This window comes from Taudactylus pleione, unplaced genomic scaffold, assembly GCF_031769625.1.
Source record: "Taudactylus pleione unplaced genomic scaffold, aTauple2 ptg000377l, whole genome shotgun sequence".
Taxonomy (NCBI): domain Eukaryota; kingdom Metazoa; phylum Chordata; class Amphibia; order Anura; family Myobatrachidae; genus Taudactylus; species Taudactylus pleione.
This window is the reverse complement of record NW_028284778.1, coordinates 5,397,502-5,417,879: the sequence shown is the minus strand read 5'-3', so window position 1 is coordinate 5,417,879 and position 20,378 is coordinate 5,397,502. Positions and strand designations below refer to the sequence as shown.

The following is a 20,378-nucleotide window of genomic DNA, read 5'->3' as shown; positions in this document are numbered from 1 at the left end:
GATAAACACTGAGAGGGAAGGAGAGCGATAGGACAGCAACACAGAATGATGGTGGCACAGAGCGGGGGGAGGCAGCAGGAGAGGGTAGGGGGGTTGTGCAGGGCACAGAGCGGGGGAGGCTGCAGGATACAGTAGGGGAATGGTGCAGGGCACAGTGGGGAGGCAGAAGGACAAGGTAGGGGAATTCTGCAGGGTACAGGGCGGGGGAGGCAGCAGGACAGGGTAGGGGAATGGTGCAGGACACAGCGGGGGAGACAGCAGGACAGGGTAGGGGAATGGTGCAGGGCACAGAGTGGGGAGGCAGCAGGACAAGGTAGGGGAATTCTGCAGGGTACAGAGCGGGGGAGGCAGCAGGACGGTAGGGGAATGGTGCAGGACACAGCGGGGGAGACAGCAGGACAGGGTAGGGGAATGGTGCAGGGCACAGAGTGGGGAGGCAGCAGGACAGGGTAGGGGAATGGTGCAGGGCACAGAGCGGGGGAGACAGCAGGACAGGGTAGGGGAATGGTGCAGGACACAGAGCGGGGGAGACAGCAGGACAGGGTAGGGGAATGGCTCAGGGCACAGAGTGGGGGAGGCAGGACAGGGTAGGGGAATGATGCAGGGCACAGAGCGGGGGAGGCAGGAGGACAGGGTAGGGGAATAACAGGGCACAGAGCAGGGGAGGCAGCAGGACAGGGTAGTGGAATGGTGCAGGACAGGGAAGGGGAATTGAGCAGGGCACAGAGCGGGGAGGCAGCAGGACAGAGTAGGGGAATGGCACAGGGCACAGAGTGGGGAAGACAGCAGGACATGGTAGAGAAATGGCTCAGGGCACAGAGCGGGGGTGGCAGCAGGACAGTGTAGGGGAATGGCACAGGGCACAGAGCGGGGAAGGTAGCAGGACAGGGTAGGGGAATGGCGCAGGGCACAGAGCAGGGAGACAGCAGGACAGGGTAGGGGAATGGCGCAGGGCACATATGGGCAAAATCAAAAAGAAGACAGCAGAAGGGTAGATCAGGAAACAGAGACAGGTCAGCAATTAAAACACCACAGTACGGGCGGGGCGTGGCCTGGACTTGGAGCTGAGCAGTCGCATTTCCAGTGAGCTCCTGCTACATCAGCCCTAAAAGCCCTCATTGGAGTTATTATTGGGCTCTCCCTATGTCTATGGCGTCTGTTCCTGATCTCAGGACCCTGCTGTGCTGCCCGTGAGGTGGTTTCTGTCTCCGGAGACCGTCTGCTGGCCCCGTTTGAAGCTTGAGGCCTGGTTCGCGCCAAGAAGCCGGGACCTAGAGTTCACGAGCCGCCCGACGGAACCTCCGTTCCACACTTCATAATACAGCCTCCCTCCTGCCTGATAACCCCTGGAAGACCCCAAGTGCCTGCCGATCCACACTACACGCTGGTTGGAGACAGGCGGCGTTCCGGCAGCTCCTAAGCGCGCACCTGCTGCGGGTGCTCCGGACCCTCTGTACCCATATCGCGGGACGCCGCAGGGCCCGGCGGTGATCGAGTGAGCTTACCTTCCTGCATCCCCGCTACTGATGCTCTGGTTGCCCTCTTCTCTCTCTCCCAGCTTGTTACCGGATGGTGAGGCCGCTTCTGCAGGGGGTGCTGCTCTGCCTGTGGTGACCCCGTTCTGCCTTCATGTATGAGGAGGCTTTGGGTGACTCTCCCTCTACACATATACTTCTTTACTCTGCATACTGAGGCCCTTGCAGGAGTTTACTGGAGGACCGCATTTTCACATTGTGAGGAGATACCAGCACCTTTGCTGCTACATTGCAGGTACTGTGATTGACCACCACAAGGGAAGATAGCCAGTGGATAATATCCGAAAACCATTGGGCCAATTTGCCTGATAACAGATATATTCCGCCTGCTGATCAACTCATATGTGTTTTTCTCTTCTTCCAATATGTTTCCCTTCATTCCTATGAGTGTATATTGATATTATAACATATTTGGACTTGGAGCTCCCCCGTGTGGCCACGCTTGTAACTTCACACTTCCCTATTTACAACAGTCATTTTATTTGATCTCACAGCAGGTGTCAATAATATTTTGTATTGCCTAATATTACTAATCTATCTCCTATATACTGCTTTGGAGATAGATGTTGATCTCTATGGGCTGATACGTACGCTACGCGATGGCCATGACCCCCTGACTCACCCGTATACTATGGGGAGAGGTACGTGGTGACCGCATCCCGGGAATGTACCTCCTGAGGCTATACATGTAAATATTTTCGACCAACATTTCTGCTGTGCTTGCTCTTTTTCCTTTCTCTATGTGTGTGTTTTCTTTTTGTCTCTCCTGTCTCTATCTCCCTGATGGGAAAAACTAAGAGGACGGTGCGGACACCTAGTGCTAAGAAGACTGTGGATACATCGTTGCAACCCAATTTGTTCCGCTACCTTACTCCTGACGGTGGTGCTTTTGAAGATAAAGCACGCTCTGATTCTAACCCGTCTACGTCGTCTGATAATACTGGTCTTATGGCGTCGCCACTTCATGCTGGTACAGGAGATATGTCAGACACCGCTATGTCTGAGGTCCTAGCGCACTTACGATCTCTTCCCACAAAACAGGACTTTTTAGATCTTGATAAGAAAATTGGGGCCACAGTCAAGGCGGAAATTGCTACTCTTCAAACAGATATTTCTCATGTGGCACACCGGGTATCCGACATGGAGACACACATGGAGGAAGTCAGTTCTTTTCAACAAAAAGTCCGGGACATTGTCTCTACGTATGCACAAGAGATGAGACTGATGCAGCGGAGATTAGACGATCTCGATAACAGAGGTCGTCGCAACAATTTACGTATCCGGGGAATTCCTGAAGACGTCCAAGGTACTGGTATTATTGATGCACTTACCAAAATGTTCAATGAACTTACTGATGCAGAACCAGACAATGCAATTCTTTTTGATTGTGCTCACCGGGCCCTACGTCAAAGGGTCTTCACTCTGAGGTTCCCAGAGACATTATTTGTCGGCTCCACTACCATCATCTTAAGGAAGAGATCCTCAGCAAAGCACGCAAATTGGATGGTATTGAATTTAATGGCAATAAAGTTCAAATTTTCCCTGATCTCTCCTGGAATACACTCCATCAAAGGCGTCTTCTCAAACCTCTTACCGACGTTCTTAAACAGAAAGGTGTCCGTTTTCGTTGGGGATTTCCTCTGAGTATCCAAGTCATGCATGATGGTCGCCAACTAGTCTTACAGACACCAGAAGACCTGGATACTTTCTGTGACGCACTTTCTATTTCAATACCTCCTCTCCAAGATTGGTTCCACCTGTTTTCACGTCTAGATCCACCCGTCTCACCTGTTACAAACGCTCCTTGGACAGTGGTGAGGGGGCAGAGACATAAATCAGCTTCTCCACGAGTTCAAGGGACAGTCTCTGACACCTGATCACCTGCGATATTTAAATGTGATTCTTTGCTATTTTGTTGAGCTCAGACAGGATACATGTCCGGAATTGTATCCTTTTTGATAATGTTGGGGGTCAGTTTGCTCACTGATCATTTGATGATTATAGATTCTTATAATTGTCTTGGTTCTTACCTAACAGTTTAATGCTTTCTATTTGTCATTTATACGAAAGGAAAGTATTTATTTATGTTTTTCGTTCTCATCACACAGCAGATTTTGTAAGGTTGTATATGTTTTAGTAAGTTTCTTTACGAAATTTTTCTGGAATTGTTATATTGATATGCCTCATACATTTATGATACTAATGTAGATGGTACTGTTATTTTTATTGTGTAGATGATTTCTTTTTTTTTTGATATTGCCGTTTACAGGATATATGTTAGTTCTTTATTCCCGGGGGGTGGTTATAGCTGCCTTACCCCAGTTGGGTCGTTCCGCATTTTTGACCTTGGAGCATGGGCTGACTATTGTCTCCTGCCTGCTCCAACAGCGGAAATTTTTCCTCATGGATATATTTCTCTGTTTATTCTAATAAGATTTTCTTGTTGTTATTTTTCTTATACTATTTTATTTTTTTTTCTTATTATTCTTGTTTTTATTTTAATATTTTTGTTTTTGTTTTTTCCCTTTTTGGTCGCTATATCTCTACTGCCTATGTAAACTCTTATAAGATTCATATAATGCCTCGCTCTCTGTTTATGACTAACCCTTCCCACAGCCGCTACCATGGCCCCCCTTAACCCAGAAAATATAAAAATATGTTCCTTTAATGTTAAAGGTCTTAATATTCCTGAAAAACGGTCCACTTTACTGCGAGAACTTCACCTAGAGAGAGTAGATGTGGCTTTTGTGCAAGAAACACACTTTAAACAACTAGTTGCTCCTAAATTTGGGAATTATTATTACCCTCATGTGTTTTGTAGTAATAACTCTCAGAGTAAATCTTTGGGAGTGGCTATACTTGTTTCTCGTAGACTCGCCATTACAGATATATCTCATCATATTCTAGTGGAAGGCAGATGTCAGATATTGAAATGTAAGATATATAATCAAGTATACACTATTGTGAATGTTTATTCTCCTAATCAGAAACAGAGGCAATTTTTTAACAAGGTCTTGAAACTTTTGGAGCCATTGAGAGAGGGATGTGTAATTATAGGTGGAGACTTTAATTGGTCCTTAGACCTTGTGTTAGACTGTTCTTTGGGATCGCCCCGAGTCTCCTTGCGGGATCATCGTAGAGTACGTCAACTCTTTTCTGAATACCAATTGATAGATTTATGGAGGACTCAACATCCAACGGTTAGAGATTATACGTTTTACTCTAATCTGCACTCTGTATATTCACGTATTGATTATTTTCTTATAGATCATAGAAACCTTCAATATTTTCCCCATAGTCAAATAGGTCATATCACATGGTCTGACCATGCCCCAATTTTTGCAAATATATGTTTCCCTAACTCGACACCCAGACCATGGACATGGCGCTTTAATGAGACCTTACTTAGTGACCCCTGTACTAAAAATGATCTTCTAAAAGCCATTACTGAATACATCGATATTAATGACGCTCCAGATGTGTCTAAGATTATGGTGTGGGAGGCACACAAATGTGTGATTAGAGGACACTGTATTCAGCTAGGTTCTAGATTAAAAAGGGAAAGGATGGCTCAACGTCAACAACTTCTAGCCCGTATTAAGTCCCTGGAAACATCCCATAAATCCTCTTTAGATGCAACCACATTGAGAGAACTTACTGAAGTAAGACAAGCTCTTAATAAGCTTCTTCAGGATAAAACTAAATTGGATTTACAGAAATGCAGGCATAAATTTTATCAATGGGGAAACAAGCCTGGCAAAATGCTAGCTAGAGCTCTAAAAACCCAGAGGCTAAAATCTTATGTCTCCAATGTTCGGGATTCAAGGGGGAATGTTGTCCACACTTTTCCTCAGATTGCAGCTGCCTTTCAAAATTATTATTTGAAACTTTATAATTTACGTAAAGAACAAACACCTCCCCATTTATTAACGCATCAGGAAGCGATCAGAAATTACCTCTCTTCGGTTGATTTCCCACAACTCGATGAGAGTGATCTGACTTCTCTCGATCGCCCCTTTACCTACGAGGAACTGGATCTTGCTCTGTCAAATACCCCTCTTGGGAAAAGTCCCGGCCCCGATGGTTTTCCTGTAAGTTACTATAAGATGTTTTGCTCCATGCTTTTGCCCCTTTTTCTGAAAGCCTGTAATGAAGTTTCCGATAGGGTAGGCTTTTCCCCTCAGACACTTGAAGCACATATTTCAATAATCCCTAAAGAGGGGAAGGACCCTGCACAATGCGCTAGCTATAGGCCTATCTCTTTATTAAATAATGATTTCAAATTGTATGCTAAAATGCTGGCAAATAGGCTGAGTTCTCTTCTCCCTGGCTTGATACATGAAGACCAAGTGGGATTTGTTCGAGGTAGGGAGGCTAAGGACAATACCTCTAAGGTTATTGATATAATCCATTTTGTTAAAAGTACTGGGTCCCCTGTTATTCTTCTCTCAACAGATGCAGAGAAGGCCTTCGACAGGATTGATTGGCAGTTCATGGAAGGCCTTCTTCGATATATGGGGTTAGGCTCTCACTGTCTTCATCGTATTTTAGCCCTTTATAAATTTCCCACAGCCAGAGTACGGGTCAATGGGGCCCTTTCGGAATCTTTCCCGATCAATAATGGTACACGTCAAGGATGCCCACTGTCTCCTCTTATATTTGTACTTTGCATGGAGGCATTGGCGAGGGCTATCCGATGTAATGGGGATATTAAAGGTGTGCAGATTGGAGACCATGAGTACAAATTGGCACTATTTGCCGAGGATCTCCTTGCTACCATCTCTTTGCCGGTGACCTCTCTCCCTGCCCTCATGCATGAGTTTGATAGATTCAGTGGGGTCTCTAATTTTAAAATCAATTATTCCAAATCCGTTGCCATGAATGTATCAACCCTTGACAGCACTGTGACAAGTCTTAGAGGTGCTTTTCCCTTTGTTTGGACTTCTTCTAGTCTTAAATATTTGGGTGTTCTTCTATCCCCTTCAAATAATAATTTGTACCAGCTAAATTTTCCCCCTCTTATTCAACAATTTAAGACTGATTTTCAGAGATGGTCTATATTGAAGCTATCCTGGTTGGGCAAAATTAACACGGTTAAGATGTCTATTTTGCCTAAGGTTTTATATCTGATGCAAGTGTTACCTATCACTATACCAGTCTCCTTTTTTCGGGAACTACAAAGTTTAGTGGGTCATTTTGTTTGGGGCTCAGGCAGACCCAGACTATCACAGGCTGTATTAACGCAAAGCCGTTTGAGAGGTGGTTTGCAATTACCCCACTTCCTTACTTATTACCATGCAGTTCACTTATCTAGGATTGTTGAAATGTCTTGTCTATCTGCAATCAAACAATGGTCATGTGTGGTAGGTCACACAGTAGGTAAACCACCCCATGTTCTTCCCTGGATTGTTAAATGTCCGTACTTATCTCACCCGACACTGGGCCCCACTCTGCGCTGTTGGAATAAATTTAGAAACCTCCCCTTGTTTAGCCCATGCGCTTCATTACCTACTCCGCTGGTAGATAACCCGGATTTTCCCCCAGGCCTTATGGCATCTAATTTATCTAGTTGGTCCACAAAAGGTATTACACGTATATCCCATCTAGTGACACCTAGTGGATTACGATCCTTTACAGAACTCCAGCAAATATATAATCTCCCACCTCGCTCGTTTTGGGTATTTCTCCAATTAAGACATTATGTGAATTCTCTTAAGGTTAGTGAACCTCGCTGGACTCCAACTAAATTTGAAGTTTTATGTATGGCTGTAGAACCACCAAGACACCTTATTTCTTCCATATACCAAATATGTCTTGAATGCTCTAACCCATCTCTACCTTCTTATGTCTCTGCTTGGCATAGTGAACTAGGAAGGGACCTAACCGAGGATCAGTGGTCACAAATATTTGATTTTACTTTTGCTAGTTCTTCTTCACTCCAAGTTTTATAAACCCAATATAAGATTCTGGCACAGTGGTATAGATGCCCTGTTCACATCCACCGGATGTTTCCAAATTTACCTGATTTATGTTGGCGATGTCAACAGGCGGTGGGCACTCCCCTCCACATATGGTGGCAATGCCCGGTGATAGCTGATTTCTGGAGGAAGGTTCGACAATTATCGGAATTGATCACTGGTCTTCCTTTATCTGATAAACCTGAATTTTGGTTGCTAAATTTATCTGACCTTCCAATATCCATATATAAAAAATCCGTGTTGCGTCATCTGGTGAATGCTGCGAGGGCTACTGTACCATGTTATTGGAGGTCTTCAACTTGTCCTCCCATCTCTCGATGGTTCCAGAGAATAGATCAGTATATGTATATGGAAGACCTCTCATTGTCTAAATCCTCTCCCCTAGATTTTACTGACATTTGGTATTGCTGGCTGAATTTTAAAGAGACTGCTGAGTACAAAATAAATATTTAAATGCTCCTTAGGATATTGCGACATCCTTTTTTCCCTTTTTTTTTCCCTACTAATATTTTGTTATCTTTCTTTCTATATATTATTATTTATTTAATTATTTTGATTTTTGTTTTTATATTGATTGTTTATTTTTGTTTTTCATTCTATTTCAGTTAGTAATACTTGAAGGCACGTTCAAAATTAAGCGATTTGAGATTTATTCTTTCTTGCTCCTATATTTCATGTTGTTTGAGTATATTTGTCCACTGAATCCATATTGTTACTTGATCTTGTTTGCTGTTTCTGTGGGCCATTGTAGGCCATATATGTACTGTGCTGCTTTCATTTTCAATAAAAATAGATTATATAAAATAAAAAAAAAATAAAACACCACAGTACAGAGCATGCAAGCATAGGAAGGAGCCATTGTGCAATGACAAGTGTGGGGTTCGTGTGACGTGTGCATTGTGGTGCATATTATAAAGCATATTTAGGCTGGTAACACAGTGACATGATGTGAGGAGGAGAGCAGGAGTATAATAGGGGCTGATGGCTCCTGATGTATGAGATACACCAGAGACTGTGGGGAGGAGACTGGTCAGATCTCTGGGCTGGTAACACACAGTGACATGATGTGAGGGGGAGAGCAGGAATATAATAGGGGCTGATGTCTCCTGATGTATGAGATACACCAGAGAGTGTGCGGAGGAGACTGGTCAGATCTCTGGGCTGGTAACACAGTGACATGATGTGAGGGGGAGAGCAGGAGTATAATATGGACTGGTGGCTCCTGATGTATGAGATACACCAGAGAGTGTGGAGAGGAGACTGGTCAGATCTCTGGGTTGGTAACACACAGTGACATGATGTGAGGGGGAGAGCAGGAGTATAATAGGGGCTGATGGCTCCTGATGTATGAGATACACCAGTGAGTGTGGGGAGGAGACTGGTCAGATCTCTGGGTTGGTAACACACAGTGACATGATGTGAGGGGGAGAGCAGGAGTATAATAGTGGCTGATGGCTCCTGATGTATGAGATACACCTGAGTTGGGGGAGGAGACTGGTCAGATCTCTGGGCTGGTAATACAAAGTGACATGATGTGAGGGGGAGAGCAGGAGTATAATAGGGGCTGATGGCTCCTGATGTATGAGATACACCAGAGAGTGTGGGGAGGAGACTGGTCAGATCTCTGGGCTGGTAACACAGTGACATGATGTGATGGGAAGAGTAGGAGTATAATAGGGGCAGAAGAGAGTGTAGAAAGAGACTATTGTACAGACTGAATTATTAACAGAGAAGTATATTTTGGACTGGGGAAGCAAAGCCACGTAAATTGGGAGTACATACAAACATTCCACATATAAGACACTGGTTATAATCAATCCGAACACAATCATCACGGTGTATGGAGAGAATATTTGATGCTCTTTTGTAATTAGTATTTATTACTCACCTGTGCTGAAATCTGTAGGGATTTCCTCCTCCTTACACTGCTGATCACCCCTGATATATGTCTCTTCTTCTCCATCTATATCTTCTACCTTTATATTAGTCACATACTTCTCTTCTTCTCCATCTATATCTTCTACCTTTATATTAGTCACATACTTCTCTTCTTCTCCCTCTGTATCTTCTACCTTTATATTAGTCACATACGTCTCTTCTTCTCCCTCTATATCTTCTGCCTTATTATCAGTTACATACGTCTCTTCTTCTCCGTCTATATCTTCTGCTTTCATATAAGTCACATACGTCTCTTCTTCTGCCTTTATATCAGTCACATACGTCTCTTCTCCCTCTTTATATTCTGCCTTATTATCAGTCACATACGTCTCTTCTTCTCCCTCTATATCTTCTGCCTTCTTATTAGTCAGATTTTCACTCTAAATAATCCACAAAATATCACTTTAGTAATTTCTGTTCCATTGACTGAGATTATCTAAAAGAATATTTGTGTATTAGATGCACACGTCATATAATGAAACATTGAATTTTTGTACTTGCGTTATGAATCCTTCTCTCTCAGGGCCTGATTCAGAGCCGAATGCTCTGAATCAGGGCCCTCCTCCCTCAACTTGGAGCGGCCTCATGGACGCTCGCATAGCTGTGGGTTACCACCCACAGCTATAGCGAGCGTCCATGATGATGGTCGCGATGGTCTAGACCATCGCGACCATCGGGCTTGCGACGAGACCCTGCGGTAAGGTCTCGGTGACCGCAAGCCCTGGAGTGATTTTGGCTCTATCAGAGCCAAAATTACTCCCACTGACATCACTAGTGATGTCAGTGGGGCTGGACTCAGACGGTAGACGTTCCCATGGGAACGCCTCCATCTGGCAGCCACGGCCCCGGCACGCCCACCAAATGGGGCGTGCTGTCACTCACCATCGACAGCACGCCCCCTTTGGTGCGAGACCCATAATGACGGCTTGGCCGTCGTTATACAGGTCTCGCGCATGCGCACGACGGAGCTCCCTCCATCGTGCGCATGCGCAATTCGGCACCATCGACCCACTTGCGAGCGTCCTGCGCTCGCAAGCGGGTCTGAATCAGCCCCTCAGTCCTCTGAGGGACACTGGATACTATGAGGTACGGAGTGTGGAAAAAGGAGCATGGTCACTTTATATTAACTGGTAACTCTCATACTACTGCTTGTGTCTCTGCCTCATAGTATCCAGTGTTCTCCAAGTAGATGTAAGAGAAAACAGCAAATTATGTAGTCAGAAATTATGAAAAGTACTTTTCATTGATGTTCTCCATGGCAGCTCTTACAGGGGGTTAAGTTCCATCTAACTTAGCTAGAGATAGATTTATAAAAACACAGCCAATAGGATGGCATATAGGGCCTTTTTCAGCTCCTGCTGCATTACGTATCCGAGCTGCGTTGTCCAATGCAGAATCAGATACTCTGCGGACCATCGGCCGGCTAATAGGGTCATGCAGCCGGCCATCGCAGCTGCGAGGAATAGGCCAGGCAATCTCCATTAGCCGACAGAGATCCTGGCATCTTCCCTCCTCCCCAACAGTGGTGACACACCTCCGTTTTGGGTAACGGAGGCTGTCGTCGCCCCCTCCCCACCCACAAACTGCAGCAGAGTGTCAATCACTGACAGTCTGCTGACAATCTCTATGCGGGCTCACAGACCCGTTCTGCACATGCACAGAACGGGTTTGGTACCTGGGCAGATTCCAGATCATCGTGCAGTAACATGTACTGCTGAATTAGGCCCATAATGTGGATCCTCATGTCATGCTTTGTGTAGAACGAGAAGCTGGTAAGAAAGTATCCTGGCTGAGTAGATGTGTGACAGGTGTAGTGCGAGTCCCCAGCATTACGGAATTCTTCTGTGCATGTGCGAGTTGTCTGCAAGTCCTAATTCCCTTGGATCGGCGTCCTCTGACACTGTAAAGTAGGGACTCTAAGTGATTGGTAATGCTATCAAAGCTATTCCTGCACACAATGCTAGGTGATAAAGTATACCACTACTTGCTTGTGTTTGATTACATCCTTCTGCTCCTCCTGCTCATACTGTGTATAGATCCTAGCTTGTGTGTGGCTACTCACTTCTACTCTGATCTACCTGCTACTGATACAGTGTCTGATCCTGGCTTGTGTGCAACTACTCACCTCTCCTTTAATCCTCCTGCTGATGTGTTGTTCCAAACCTGGCTCTGTTCTTGGCTACAATTTAGTGCACTGGCCAATGAACTGCTCATTAGTGTATCAGACCTACGGGAAAAGCTTACACCAGATAGCTGCCTAAGGTCTCTCCTCCTCTTATATATGCCTGCTAGTGTGCAGACCTCAAGACAGTGCAGACTCTGCAGAACAGTGTTACACATATCTTTAAGTTTCCTCACTGCATCCACAACATCTGGTGTGTTACTTGCTTCTTGCTGCCATACCTGTGCCGGCATCCATCGCTAGACTGAGAGCCCATGGGGCCGTAAAGGATTCTCTTCAACGCCTGGAGACAACAAAGAATGCCCTGAAACCAAATTAGCATGTAAGAAAGTACTTACTGATGATACGTGTACCATGTGTGTATATAAGGCCAGTCTCTTACTGCAGGTGATAAATGAGAGGAAAAGACATAGGCTAGCTGAACCCTCCATGGCCTTGTCCATGCATCTACTCAATCAGTCCCGGGAACGGTGTGCTGAGAGAATACTGGTACTTTGGCATTCTGGGTTGTTGCCATACTGTCCATCTGTAGAAGACAGAACCTTTCCATCAACCATTGGAAGACTTCCTGATGCAGGGACCATTCTCCTGGGGCCACTTGCCTACAGCTCAGGCAATTTGCCACAGTATACTCCTTGCCTGAGACATGGAATTCTGAAAGAGACCAGAAGTTCTCTTCTGCCCAAGGTATTAGTTTTTCTACTTCCAACATCATAGTTCTGCTTCTGGTGCCTCCTTGGTGATGTATGATGGACACCCCAGTTATCTTCTCTATAAGTACTTTCCCAGCAATTATGTATGGAATTGCTGAAGTGCATCCCATACAGCTCTCATTTATAGTACATTTACATGTTGTCTCCTTTCTTTCTGTGACCAAGTTCTTTGTGTTATCATATTAGTTACATGAGCTGGAATCTGTCATCAATGTTGCCCATGGATCGGAGAGTGACATACCTGTTTTCCTCAGTCCTGGGTCTTGTCACCAGATTAGAGATCTCCTGGTAGGTGATGACAGGCTGTTTGGGATACCAGAGAGTAACCAATCCCAGCTGGAGACTGTGCAGGTGCCATCTAGCCCAAGGAACTATTCCTATGGCTGAGAACATTCCCGATAATTGCAGCACTCTCCTCATTGGTGACCAGTGATGAACCTGTACATCATGCGCTAAGTGTTGTTGTGTGAGACAGCTTTCCTCTGACAGAGTTACTTTGTGCTGTGTGGTATTTGTGCTCCTAGACATTTGTCGAAGCTGGATTAGTGGCTGAGACGAAATCAGCGTAGAAATTAGCGTGCGCGACACCATCTTGCGAATTACAGCTAGACTCCATTTTAGAAACAAGAATCTGCAAGACGCCATTTTGCAACCAGCGCCATTTTTAAGTTACAACTCACCAGCTAAGTACAGATGGCAATGGTTTTGATAATCTACCAAGGGCAACTGGAAGAACAGCCCCTGTGAAAAAGTAAATAGAATAAACAATGCACCTGAATACTGTGAGTGTTTTACATACAAATTGGGAATCCCTGTATGTAAACAAGTATAGTTGTGGCAATTGTAATATAACCCAGACATTGATCTACACAATTGAATTTGGGTGTGGGACTAACTTCACAGCTGGGAGTAACACATTTACAATACAGTTTGAAACTGTAAATAAGGAATGAGATGTGTATGTGTATATATATATATATATATATATATATATATATATATATACACACACACACACAGTCAGGTCCATAAATATTGGGACATTGACAGAATTTTCAGATTTTGGCCTCTATTCACCACCACAATGGTTTTGAAATGAAACAAACAAGATGTGCTTTAACTGCAGACTTTCAGATTTAATTTGAGGGTAATTACATCCAAATCGGGTGAACAGTGTAGGAATTACAACAGTTTAAATATGTGCCTCCAACTTTTTAAGGGGCCGAAAGTAATGGGACTATCAACTCAAAAGCTATATCATGGACAGGTGTGGGCTATTCCCTCATTATTTCATTATCAATTAAGCAGGTAAAAGGTCTGGAGTTGATTCTAGGTGTGACATTTGCATTTGGAATCAGTTGCTGTCAACTCTCAGTATGCGATCCAAAGAGCTGTCACTATCAGTGAAGCAAGTCATAATTAGGCTGAAAAATCAAAACAAACCCATCAGAGAGATAGCAAAAACATTAGGTGTGGCCAAATCAACTGTTTGGAACATTCTTAAAAAGAAAGAACGCACCGGAGAGCTCAGTAACACCAAAAGACCCGGAAGACCACGGAAAACAACTGTGGTGGATGACAAAAGAATTATTTCCCCGGTGAAGAAAAACCCCTTCACAACAGTTGGCCAAATCAAGAACACTCTCCAGGAGGTAGATGTATATGTGTCAAAGTCAACAATCAAGAGAAGACTTCACAAGAGTGAATATAGAGGGTTCACCACAAGATGCAAACCATTGGTGAGCCACAAAAACAGGATCCCCAGATTAGAGTTTGCCAAACAACATCTAAAAAAGCCATTACGGTTCTGGAACAACATCCTATTGACAGATGAGACAAAGATCAACTTGTACCAGAGTGATGGGAAGAGAAGAGAAGGAAATGAACTGCTCATGATCCAAAACATACCACCTCATCAGTGAATCATGGTGGTGGTAGTGTCATGGCGTGGGCATGTATGGCTGCCAATGGAACTGGTTCCCTTGTATTTATTGATGATGTGACTGCTGACAAAAGCAGCAGAATGAATTCTGAAGTGTTTTTCTGGCAATATTATATGCTCATATTCAGTCAAATGCTTCAGAACTCATTGGACAGCTCTTCACAGTGCAGATGGACAATGACCCGAAGCATACTGCAAAAGCAACCAAAGAGTTTTTTAAGGCTAAAAAGTGGAATGTTATGCAATGGCCAAGTCAATCCCCTGACCTGAATCCAATTGAGCATGCATTTCACTTGATGAAGACAAAACTGAAGGGGAAATGCCCCAAGAACAAGCAGGAACTGAAGACATTTGCAGTAGAGGCCTGGCAGAGCATCACCAGGGATGAAACCCAGCGTCTGGTGATGTCTATTCATTCCAGACTTCAGGCTGTAATTGCCTGCAAAGGATTTGCAACAAAGTATTAAAAAGTGAAAGTTAGATTTAGGATTGTTTAGTTTGTCCCATTACTTTTGGCCCCTTAAAAAGTGGGAGGCACATATAGAAACCATTGTAATTCCTACACCGTTCACCTGATTTGGATGTAATTACCCTCAAATTAAATCTGAAAGTCTGCAGTTAAATCACATCTTGTTTGTTTAATTTCAAAGCCATTGTGATGGTGAATGGAGGCCAAAATATGAAAATTCTGTCAATGTCCCAATATTTATGGACCTGACTGTATGTATGTGTGCACATATATATATATGTGTGTATGGAATCTCATGCATGAACACCGCACATTACGCACAGTTGAGCTGCTAACATGACGCTCAGTAGCGAATGCACAATATCCTGCATGCGAGCGCTGTTTATTAGCTGCATGCGTGCACATCTGCCCCAAATCAGATAAACCTAACTAGCGTATTTTCCCATATCCCTAATACTTACATAATGCACACTTACACAAAAGGTTCCATAGCTATAAAGTAAAAGATTCAAGTTTTATTAATTTATTACAAATGCTGTGAAATAAAGACTATTTTGGTATCTAAGGTTTAATACATGATAAGTAAGCCGTGTTTGATATTATACTGATCCGCACTTTATCCACAGCTTCCCGGTATCAACGGTGTGAAGATCGGAACATGCGTTCGTAATTTATGGACCGTAAAGACATAAAGAACCAAAATGTATTTTTGTGTATGCAATACAGGGGAAATAGAGGAGGCAACAAGCTGTTAGAAGCTGTTCTGTGTCCATTTGAATCAACCTTTTAAATGCTCTGTAACAGATGCGTCCCCCTTGGGAACCAATGGCATCAGCAACAAACTTCTCTATTGTGTTGTCTATCTCTGGGGGGTATAAACATGTGTGCTCCAACACTGGGTCTTGGTCTTCTTGCTGAATGCTGATTGACGAAGGGGTTTCTTGCTGATGCCTAACATCTGGTCCGGAAGCGCTGCGCATGTATACTGTACTTGGGTCTGTATAATTCCTTTGCGCCGAATTGTGTCTGGATCAATAGCGTGTAACTGACTGTACTTTTACTTGAATAATACTTGTGCTTTGGAACCACAGATTCCAGGTCTGAAGTCTTTATTTACTGTATAACTGCGTATACAAATTAGCGTCATCCTTAGAAGGTATAGACAGGATATTAGAAGGTATAGGCAGGATATTAGAAGGTATAGGAAGGAGTGTATAGAGGTTCTAATAAAGATTCCTTACATTGTATTTGCTGTGAGAGAACAAGCTGACTTTCTGTCCTGATCAGAATCCGGCCATGTTTCTGCAATAAGGTCATCACCTGTATTTTTGTGGTGTCTGTCACATGTTCTGATTCTCCTATAACCAGGATGATGTATAGATGTGGCCACATCTAGGCCCTCAGATCTCTTATCTCTGCACCAACATTTCTGTAAAGGTTCATAGAGAAGTTGCCAGGACAAAAGGAAGCCTGGTGAGTGGGTACTGGTACACTACAACATAAGAGGAAGCGTCCTGCAGGTCTATGGGTGTGAGGAAATCCTCCTAGCCAATAGAGGAGAGGAACAAATTCACTCTTCCCATGTAAAATGGTCTGACACTGACAGTTGTTTAGTCTCCTCTAAAGGAGATCTAAAAGGATCCTGATGTCCTCCTATAAGGAAAAAGCTCTTCTGTCCTGAAGGAACTGGGACAATTGTGACTGATCTTAGTAAAGGTTGTAGGAGGTTCTGTAGATCATCTAGTTCCATTAATTCTGAATGATTCTTAGTTTGTATGAAAAGTTATTTCTGTATTCTGGACACTGTGGGGACTAGAAATACACTGGGGGCTGGAGGGACACTGGGGACTGGAGATACACTGAGGGCTGGAGGGACACTGAGGGGACTAGAGATACACTGAGGGCTGGAGGGACACTGTGGGGACTAGAGATACACTGAGGAAACTAACTAGTTGTCAGGATCCGGCCTGGGATCGGCCTTTGCTTACTGCTGGACTGGTGTCATTAGGCTCCGAGGTGTTCAGACATCAGTAGCAGTGGTGGGTTATGGCTAAGGATTCTCCCCGGGGTCCGGTAGGACCTCCGTGCGTGCGTCCGGGCTCCTGTGTTTGCAGGCATGGGCGCAGTCATGTTGGTTCATCTCAACTGACCAGTTTCCTCCAATGACAGCCTTGCTAGTCTCCCAGCTGATCTTGTGATCTAATGAGCAGCTGTCTGAAGGTATTTAGGACCGACTCCTACAACAGAATTGCCTGAACAATGTTGTCATTTTCCAGTGTATGCTACTTCAATCCAGGTCTGTCCTTGTGTTACTTCTGTGATTACCAGTGCCGACTCTTGTGCTCCAGTGTGTTCAGAATATCTCTCCTGTGCTTGCAGCAATTACCTAATCATTGTGCTCCAGTGTCTTCAGAATATCTGTGCTGTGCTTGCAGCAATTACCAAAGCATTGTGCTCCAGTGTCTTCAGAATCTCTCTCCTGTGCTTGCAGCAATTACCTAATCATTGTGTTAGTGTGTTCACAATCTCTCTCCTGTGTTGCAGCAATTACCAAAGCATTGTGCTCCAGTGTGTTCAGAATATCTCTCCTGTGTTGCAGCAATTACCAAAGCATTGTGCTACAGTGTGTTCAGAATTTCTCCAGTGCTTGCAGCAATTACCAAATCATTGTGCTACAGTGTGTTACGAATATCTCCCTTGTGCTTGCAGCAATTACCCAAGCATTGTGCTCCAGTGTGTTCAGAATCTCTCTTCTGTGTTGCAGCAATTACCAAATCATTGTGCTCCAGTGTGATCAGAATCTCTCTCCAGGGGAAACAGTAGGGAAGCCGATGGACGGAATCCCGACCGCCGGCTTCCCGACTGTATAATCCCGGCAAGGGTTAAATGACAGGCGTCGAAATCCTGACGCCTGTCATTTTACCTAAGCCGGGAGCAATTACCTAATCATTGTGCTACAGTGTGCTCAGAATATCTCTCCTATGCTTACAGCAATTGCCTAATCATTGTGTTACAGTGTGTTCAGAATATCTCTCCTGTGTTTGGAGCAATTGCCATTCCCCGATGCTAAAGTGCATCCAGCCGTAGTACCCAGTCACTACAGCGTTCAGTCTGTACTGCTGTCACTACAGCATCCAGTCTCAATACCACTGTCTCTACAGCATTCAATCCTCAGTGCCATTGTACCTCACACGCACCAGTCCTCAGTGCCTTGTTACTACCTGGGTCCTCCGATGTATATATTAGAAGCTACACTTAGGGTGTAGCTTTATCCTTGTGAGAAGTATCCTCTAGGGCCACAGTAGCAAGATTCTCTATTCCCGTGAGTGCCAGTTACCGGACCAAAGGACTGTGACCTGCCAGCTGGGTGCAGCGAAACCCATAGCCCGCTAGGAGGGGTCACTGGTGAACACCTCCCGGCTGGTTAGACTCGGCTTCTTTGGTCTGGTCTCGCCAACGACTGGCACTCGTGGAAGAGGAGATCTTGCGTATAGACCCCACGTCTCAGATTTCCCCTTCAGTCCTGAACCTCAGCTGGCACCCCACAGTAGGGGATTCCATACAGCCAGTCGTGACACTAGTATCCATACTTAATGATGTCCAGAATCTATTAGTCTTTGAGTACATGTTACTATAAACTATGGCCCTCATTCAGAGCCGTACGCTCTGAGCAGAGCGCACGCTCTGAATGAGGGCCGGCCGCCATGAAAATGGAGCGTCCTCCTGGATGCTTGTATAGCTGTGGGTCACCACCCACAGGCTATACGAGCGTGCTGTTTGATGGCCGCGATGGTCTTGACCATCGCGACCATCGAAACTGCGAGCCGGAGCCTGCGGTTGAGGTTTTCAACCGCAAGCTCCGGAGTGATTTTGGCTCTATCAGAGCCAAAATCACTCCCACTGACATCACTAGTGATGTCAGTGGGCCGGCTTCTGACGGGAGGCGTTCCCGTGGGAACGCCCCCGTCAGGGAGGCACGCCTACCAAAGGGGGCGTGCTGTCAATCAACATCGACAGCACGCCCCCTTTGATCAGACACAACGAGCGAAGGACTTTCCTTCGCTCGTCGCGTCTGGCGCATGCGCACGACGGAGCTCCCTCCGTCGTGCGCATGCTCAGTCCAGAACTTCGACCCACTTGCGAGCGGACAGCCGCTCGCGAGTGGGTCTGAATCAGGCCCTATGTGTGTATAGTGCAAAAATCTGCCCCCACAGATGTTAGATGATTGATGAGAACAATAGTCATTGTGGGTTCCTACGCTTTGGCCTATTAGTCTTCCTTTTGAAGGTCCAAAAGGGCTATCTAGAGGTAGAAGAATTTGCAAACATGAGGGGAGGCTGGAGGAGCCGGGATCTTATCATTAGAATTTTCTCCAGAGGATTTAATTATCCAGTTTTCCCCAGAATAAAAGGTTCAATGGAAAAGGCAGATTATCCAAAATGGTCTCTGATTGGGCAACAGCTGCAAAAGAGCATAACCAGGCGGGTCATCTGGCCACTAATGCTGACCTTCATGATGAAACTGTGGTGTTTAAAATAGCTTCACACAGGTATGGATACATACAAGTCTTTGAGCATTATACTGGCGTTCTCCACGTGATCCCATTCCCCAAGGACTAAATCCTCCACTTCCCGGGAACCTCTGTTCTTTTGGCTGCAATGCTCCTGCTAATGCGAATGTTATTAGTACCGTCATTCCCATAGATTCATGTTACTCAGCAAAGAGTCCGCATTATCTAAGCTAAATATCATCAGTATTTCCTCACTGTCATCAGATCCAGCTCTAGAGGAATCTTCTACTAATCAGGGGAATCCCTCTGAGTCCAGGCTTTTAGGAGATCTTGGGAGAGATGTATCAAAGATTCTTAAGAGTGGTTAAGCAGAAAAGTTGCCCATAGCAACCAATCACCATTTACCTATGGAGTCGGTAAGCCAATCCTACAACTCCAACTTTTTAGTCAAATTGAGGACTCTGAGTCTAAGGTTTAGATTACAGACTCCACAGTCCTGTTTGATACATCTCCCCCTTGTTCTTCTAGCCTCCCTGTGTAACAAAGATCTTTCTTAGTAATAAAAGCTTCTCTCATTCATGTCAGTTATACTATAAATTGCCCTGGACAGTGGCAGGTGGGGGAGTTTGACTGGGGGGTACACCTGCCAAACCGTAATGCTGGTGTCCTAACGCGAGCTCAGGGAGGACAGAAACGTCCCGTGGAGCAGATGCTGGTTCCATCCCCTCTTCTGGGATCTGCGTGTGCTACTCGGTACTCCTTCATTGTGTGAGGGAAACCTCCCATCACAGGCTGCACAGAGCTTTATGATGTGGCCACTTGTTTATCTTCTCCCCCAAGACTCTGCACTTTGTTTTCTCTTCTATACACAGAAGAGAAACACTAATCACTATTTTTCTGGATACAGCATATGGACACCCCCTAATTTAGGAAATTACCTTGAGCGGGTGACTTCCAAGTGTGTGCGATCAGACTCCAGCTCCAACCGGCTTCCAGATATGGTTTTTTCCACCTTTGCAGCCAGAACTTGATCACTGTAGAGGCCCGCCTGCCCAATGCTACCAACGTGCTGTGGAGAGTGTGTGTCCTCAGACCATCGATCTGTTTAGTT

The 20,378-nt window shown here is 44.9% G+C and overlaps 1 protein-coding gene across 1 annotated transcript in view; it reads right to left on the bottom strand.

The window, feature by feature from the left end:
* LOC148508071 (uncharacterized) overlaps nt 1–20,378 on the bottom strand; it is a 92,345-nt gene that overhangs the window by 46,055 nt on the left and 25,912 nt on the right. Inside the window, exon 4 of the mRNA XM_088445298.1 lies at nt 9,402–9,831. Within this exon, the coding sequence (XP_088301424.1) occupies nt 9,402–9,831 (430 nt within the window). The remainder of the gene's footprint in view (nt 1–9,401; nt 9,832–20,378) is intronic.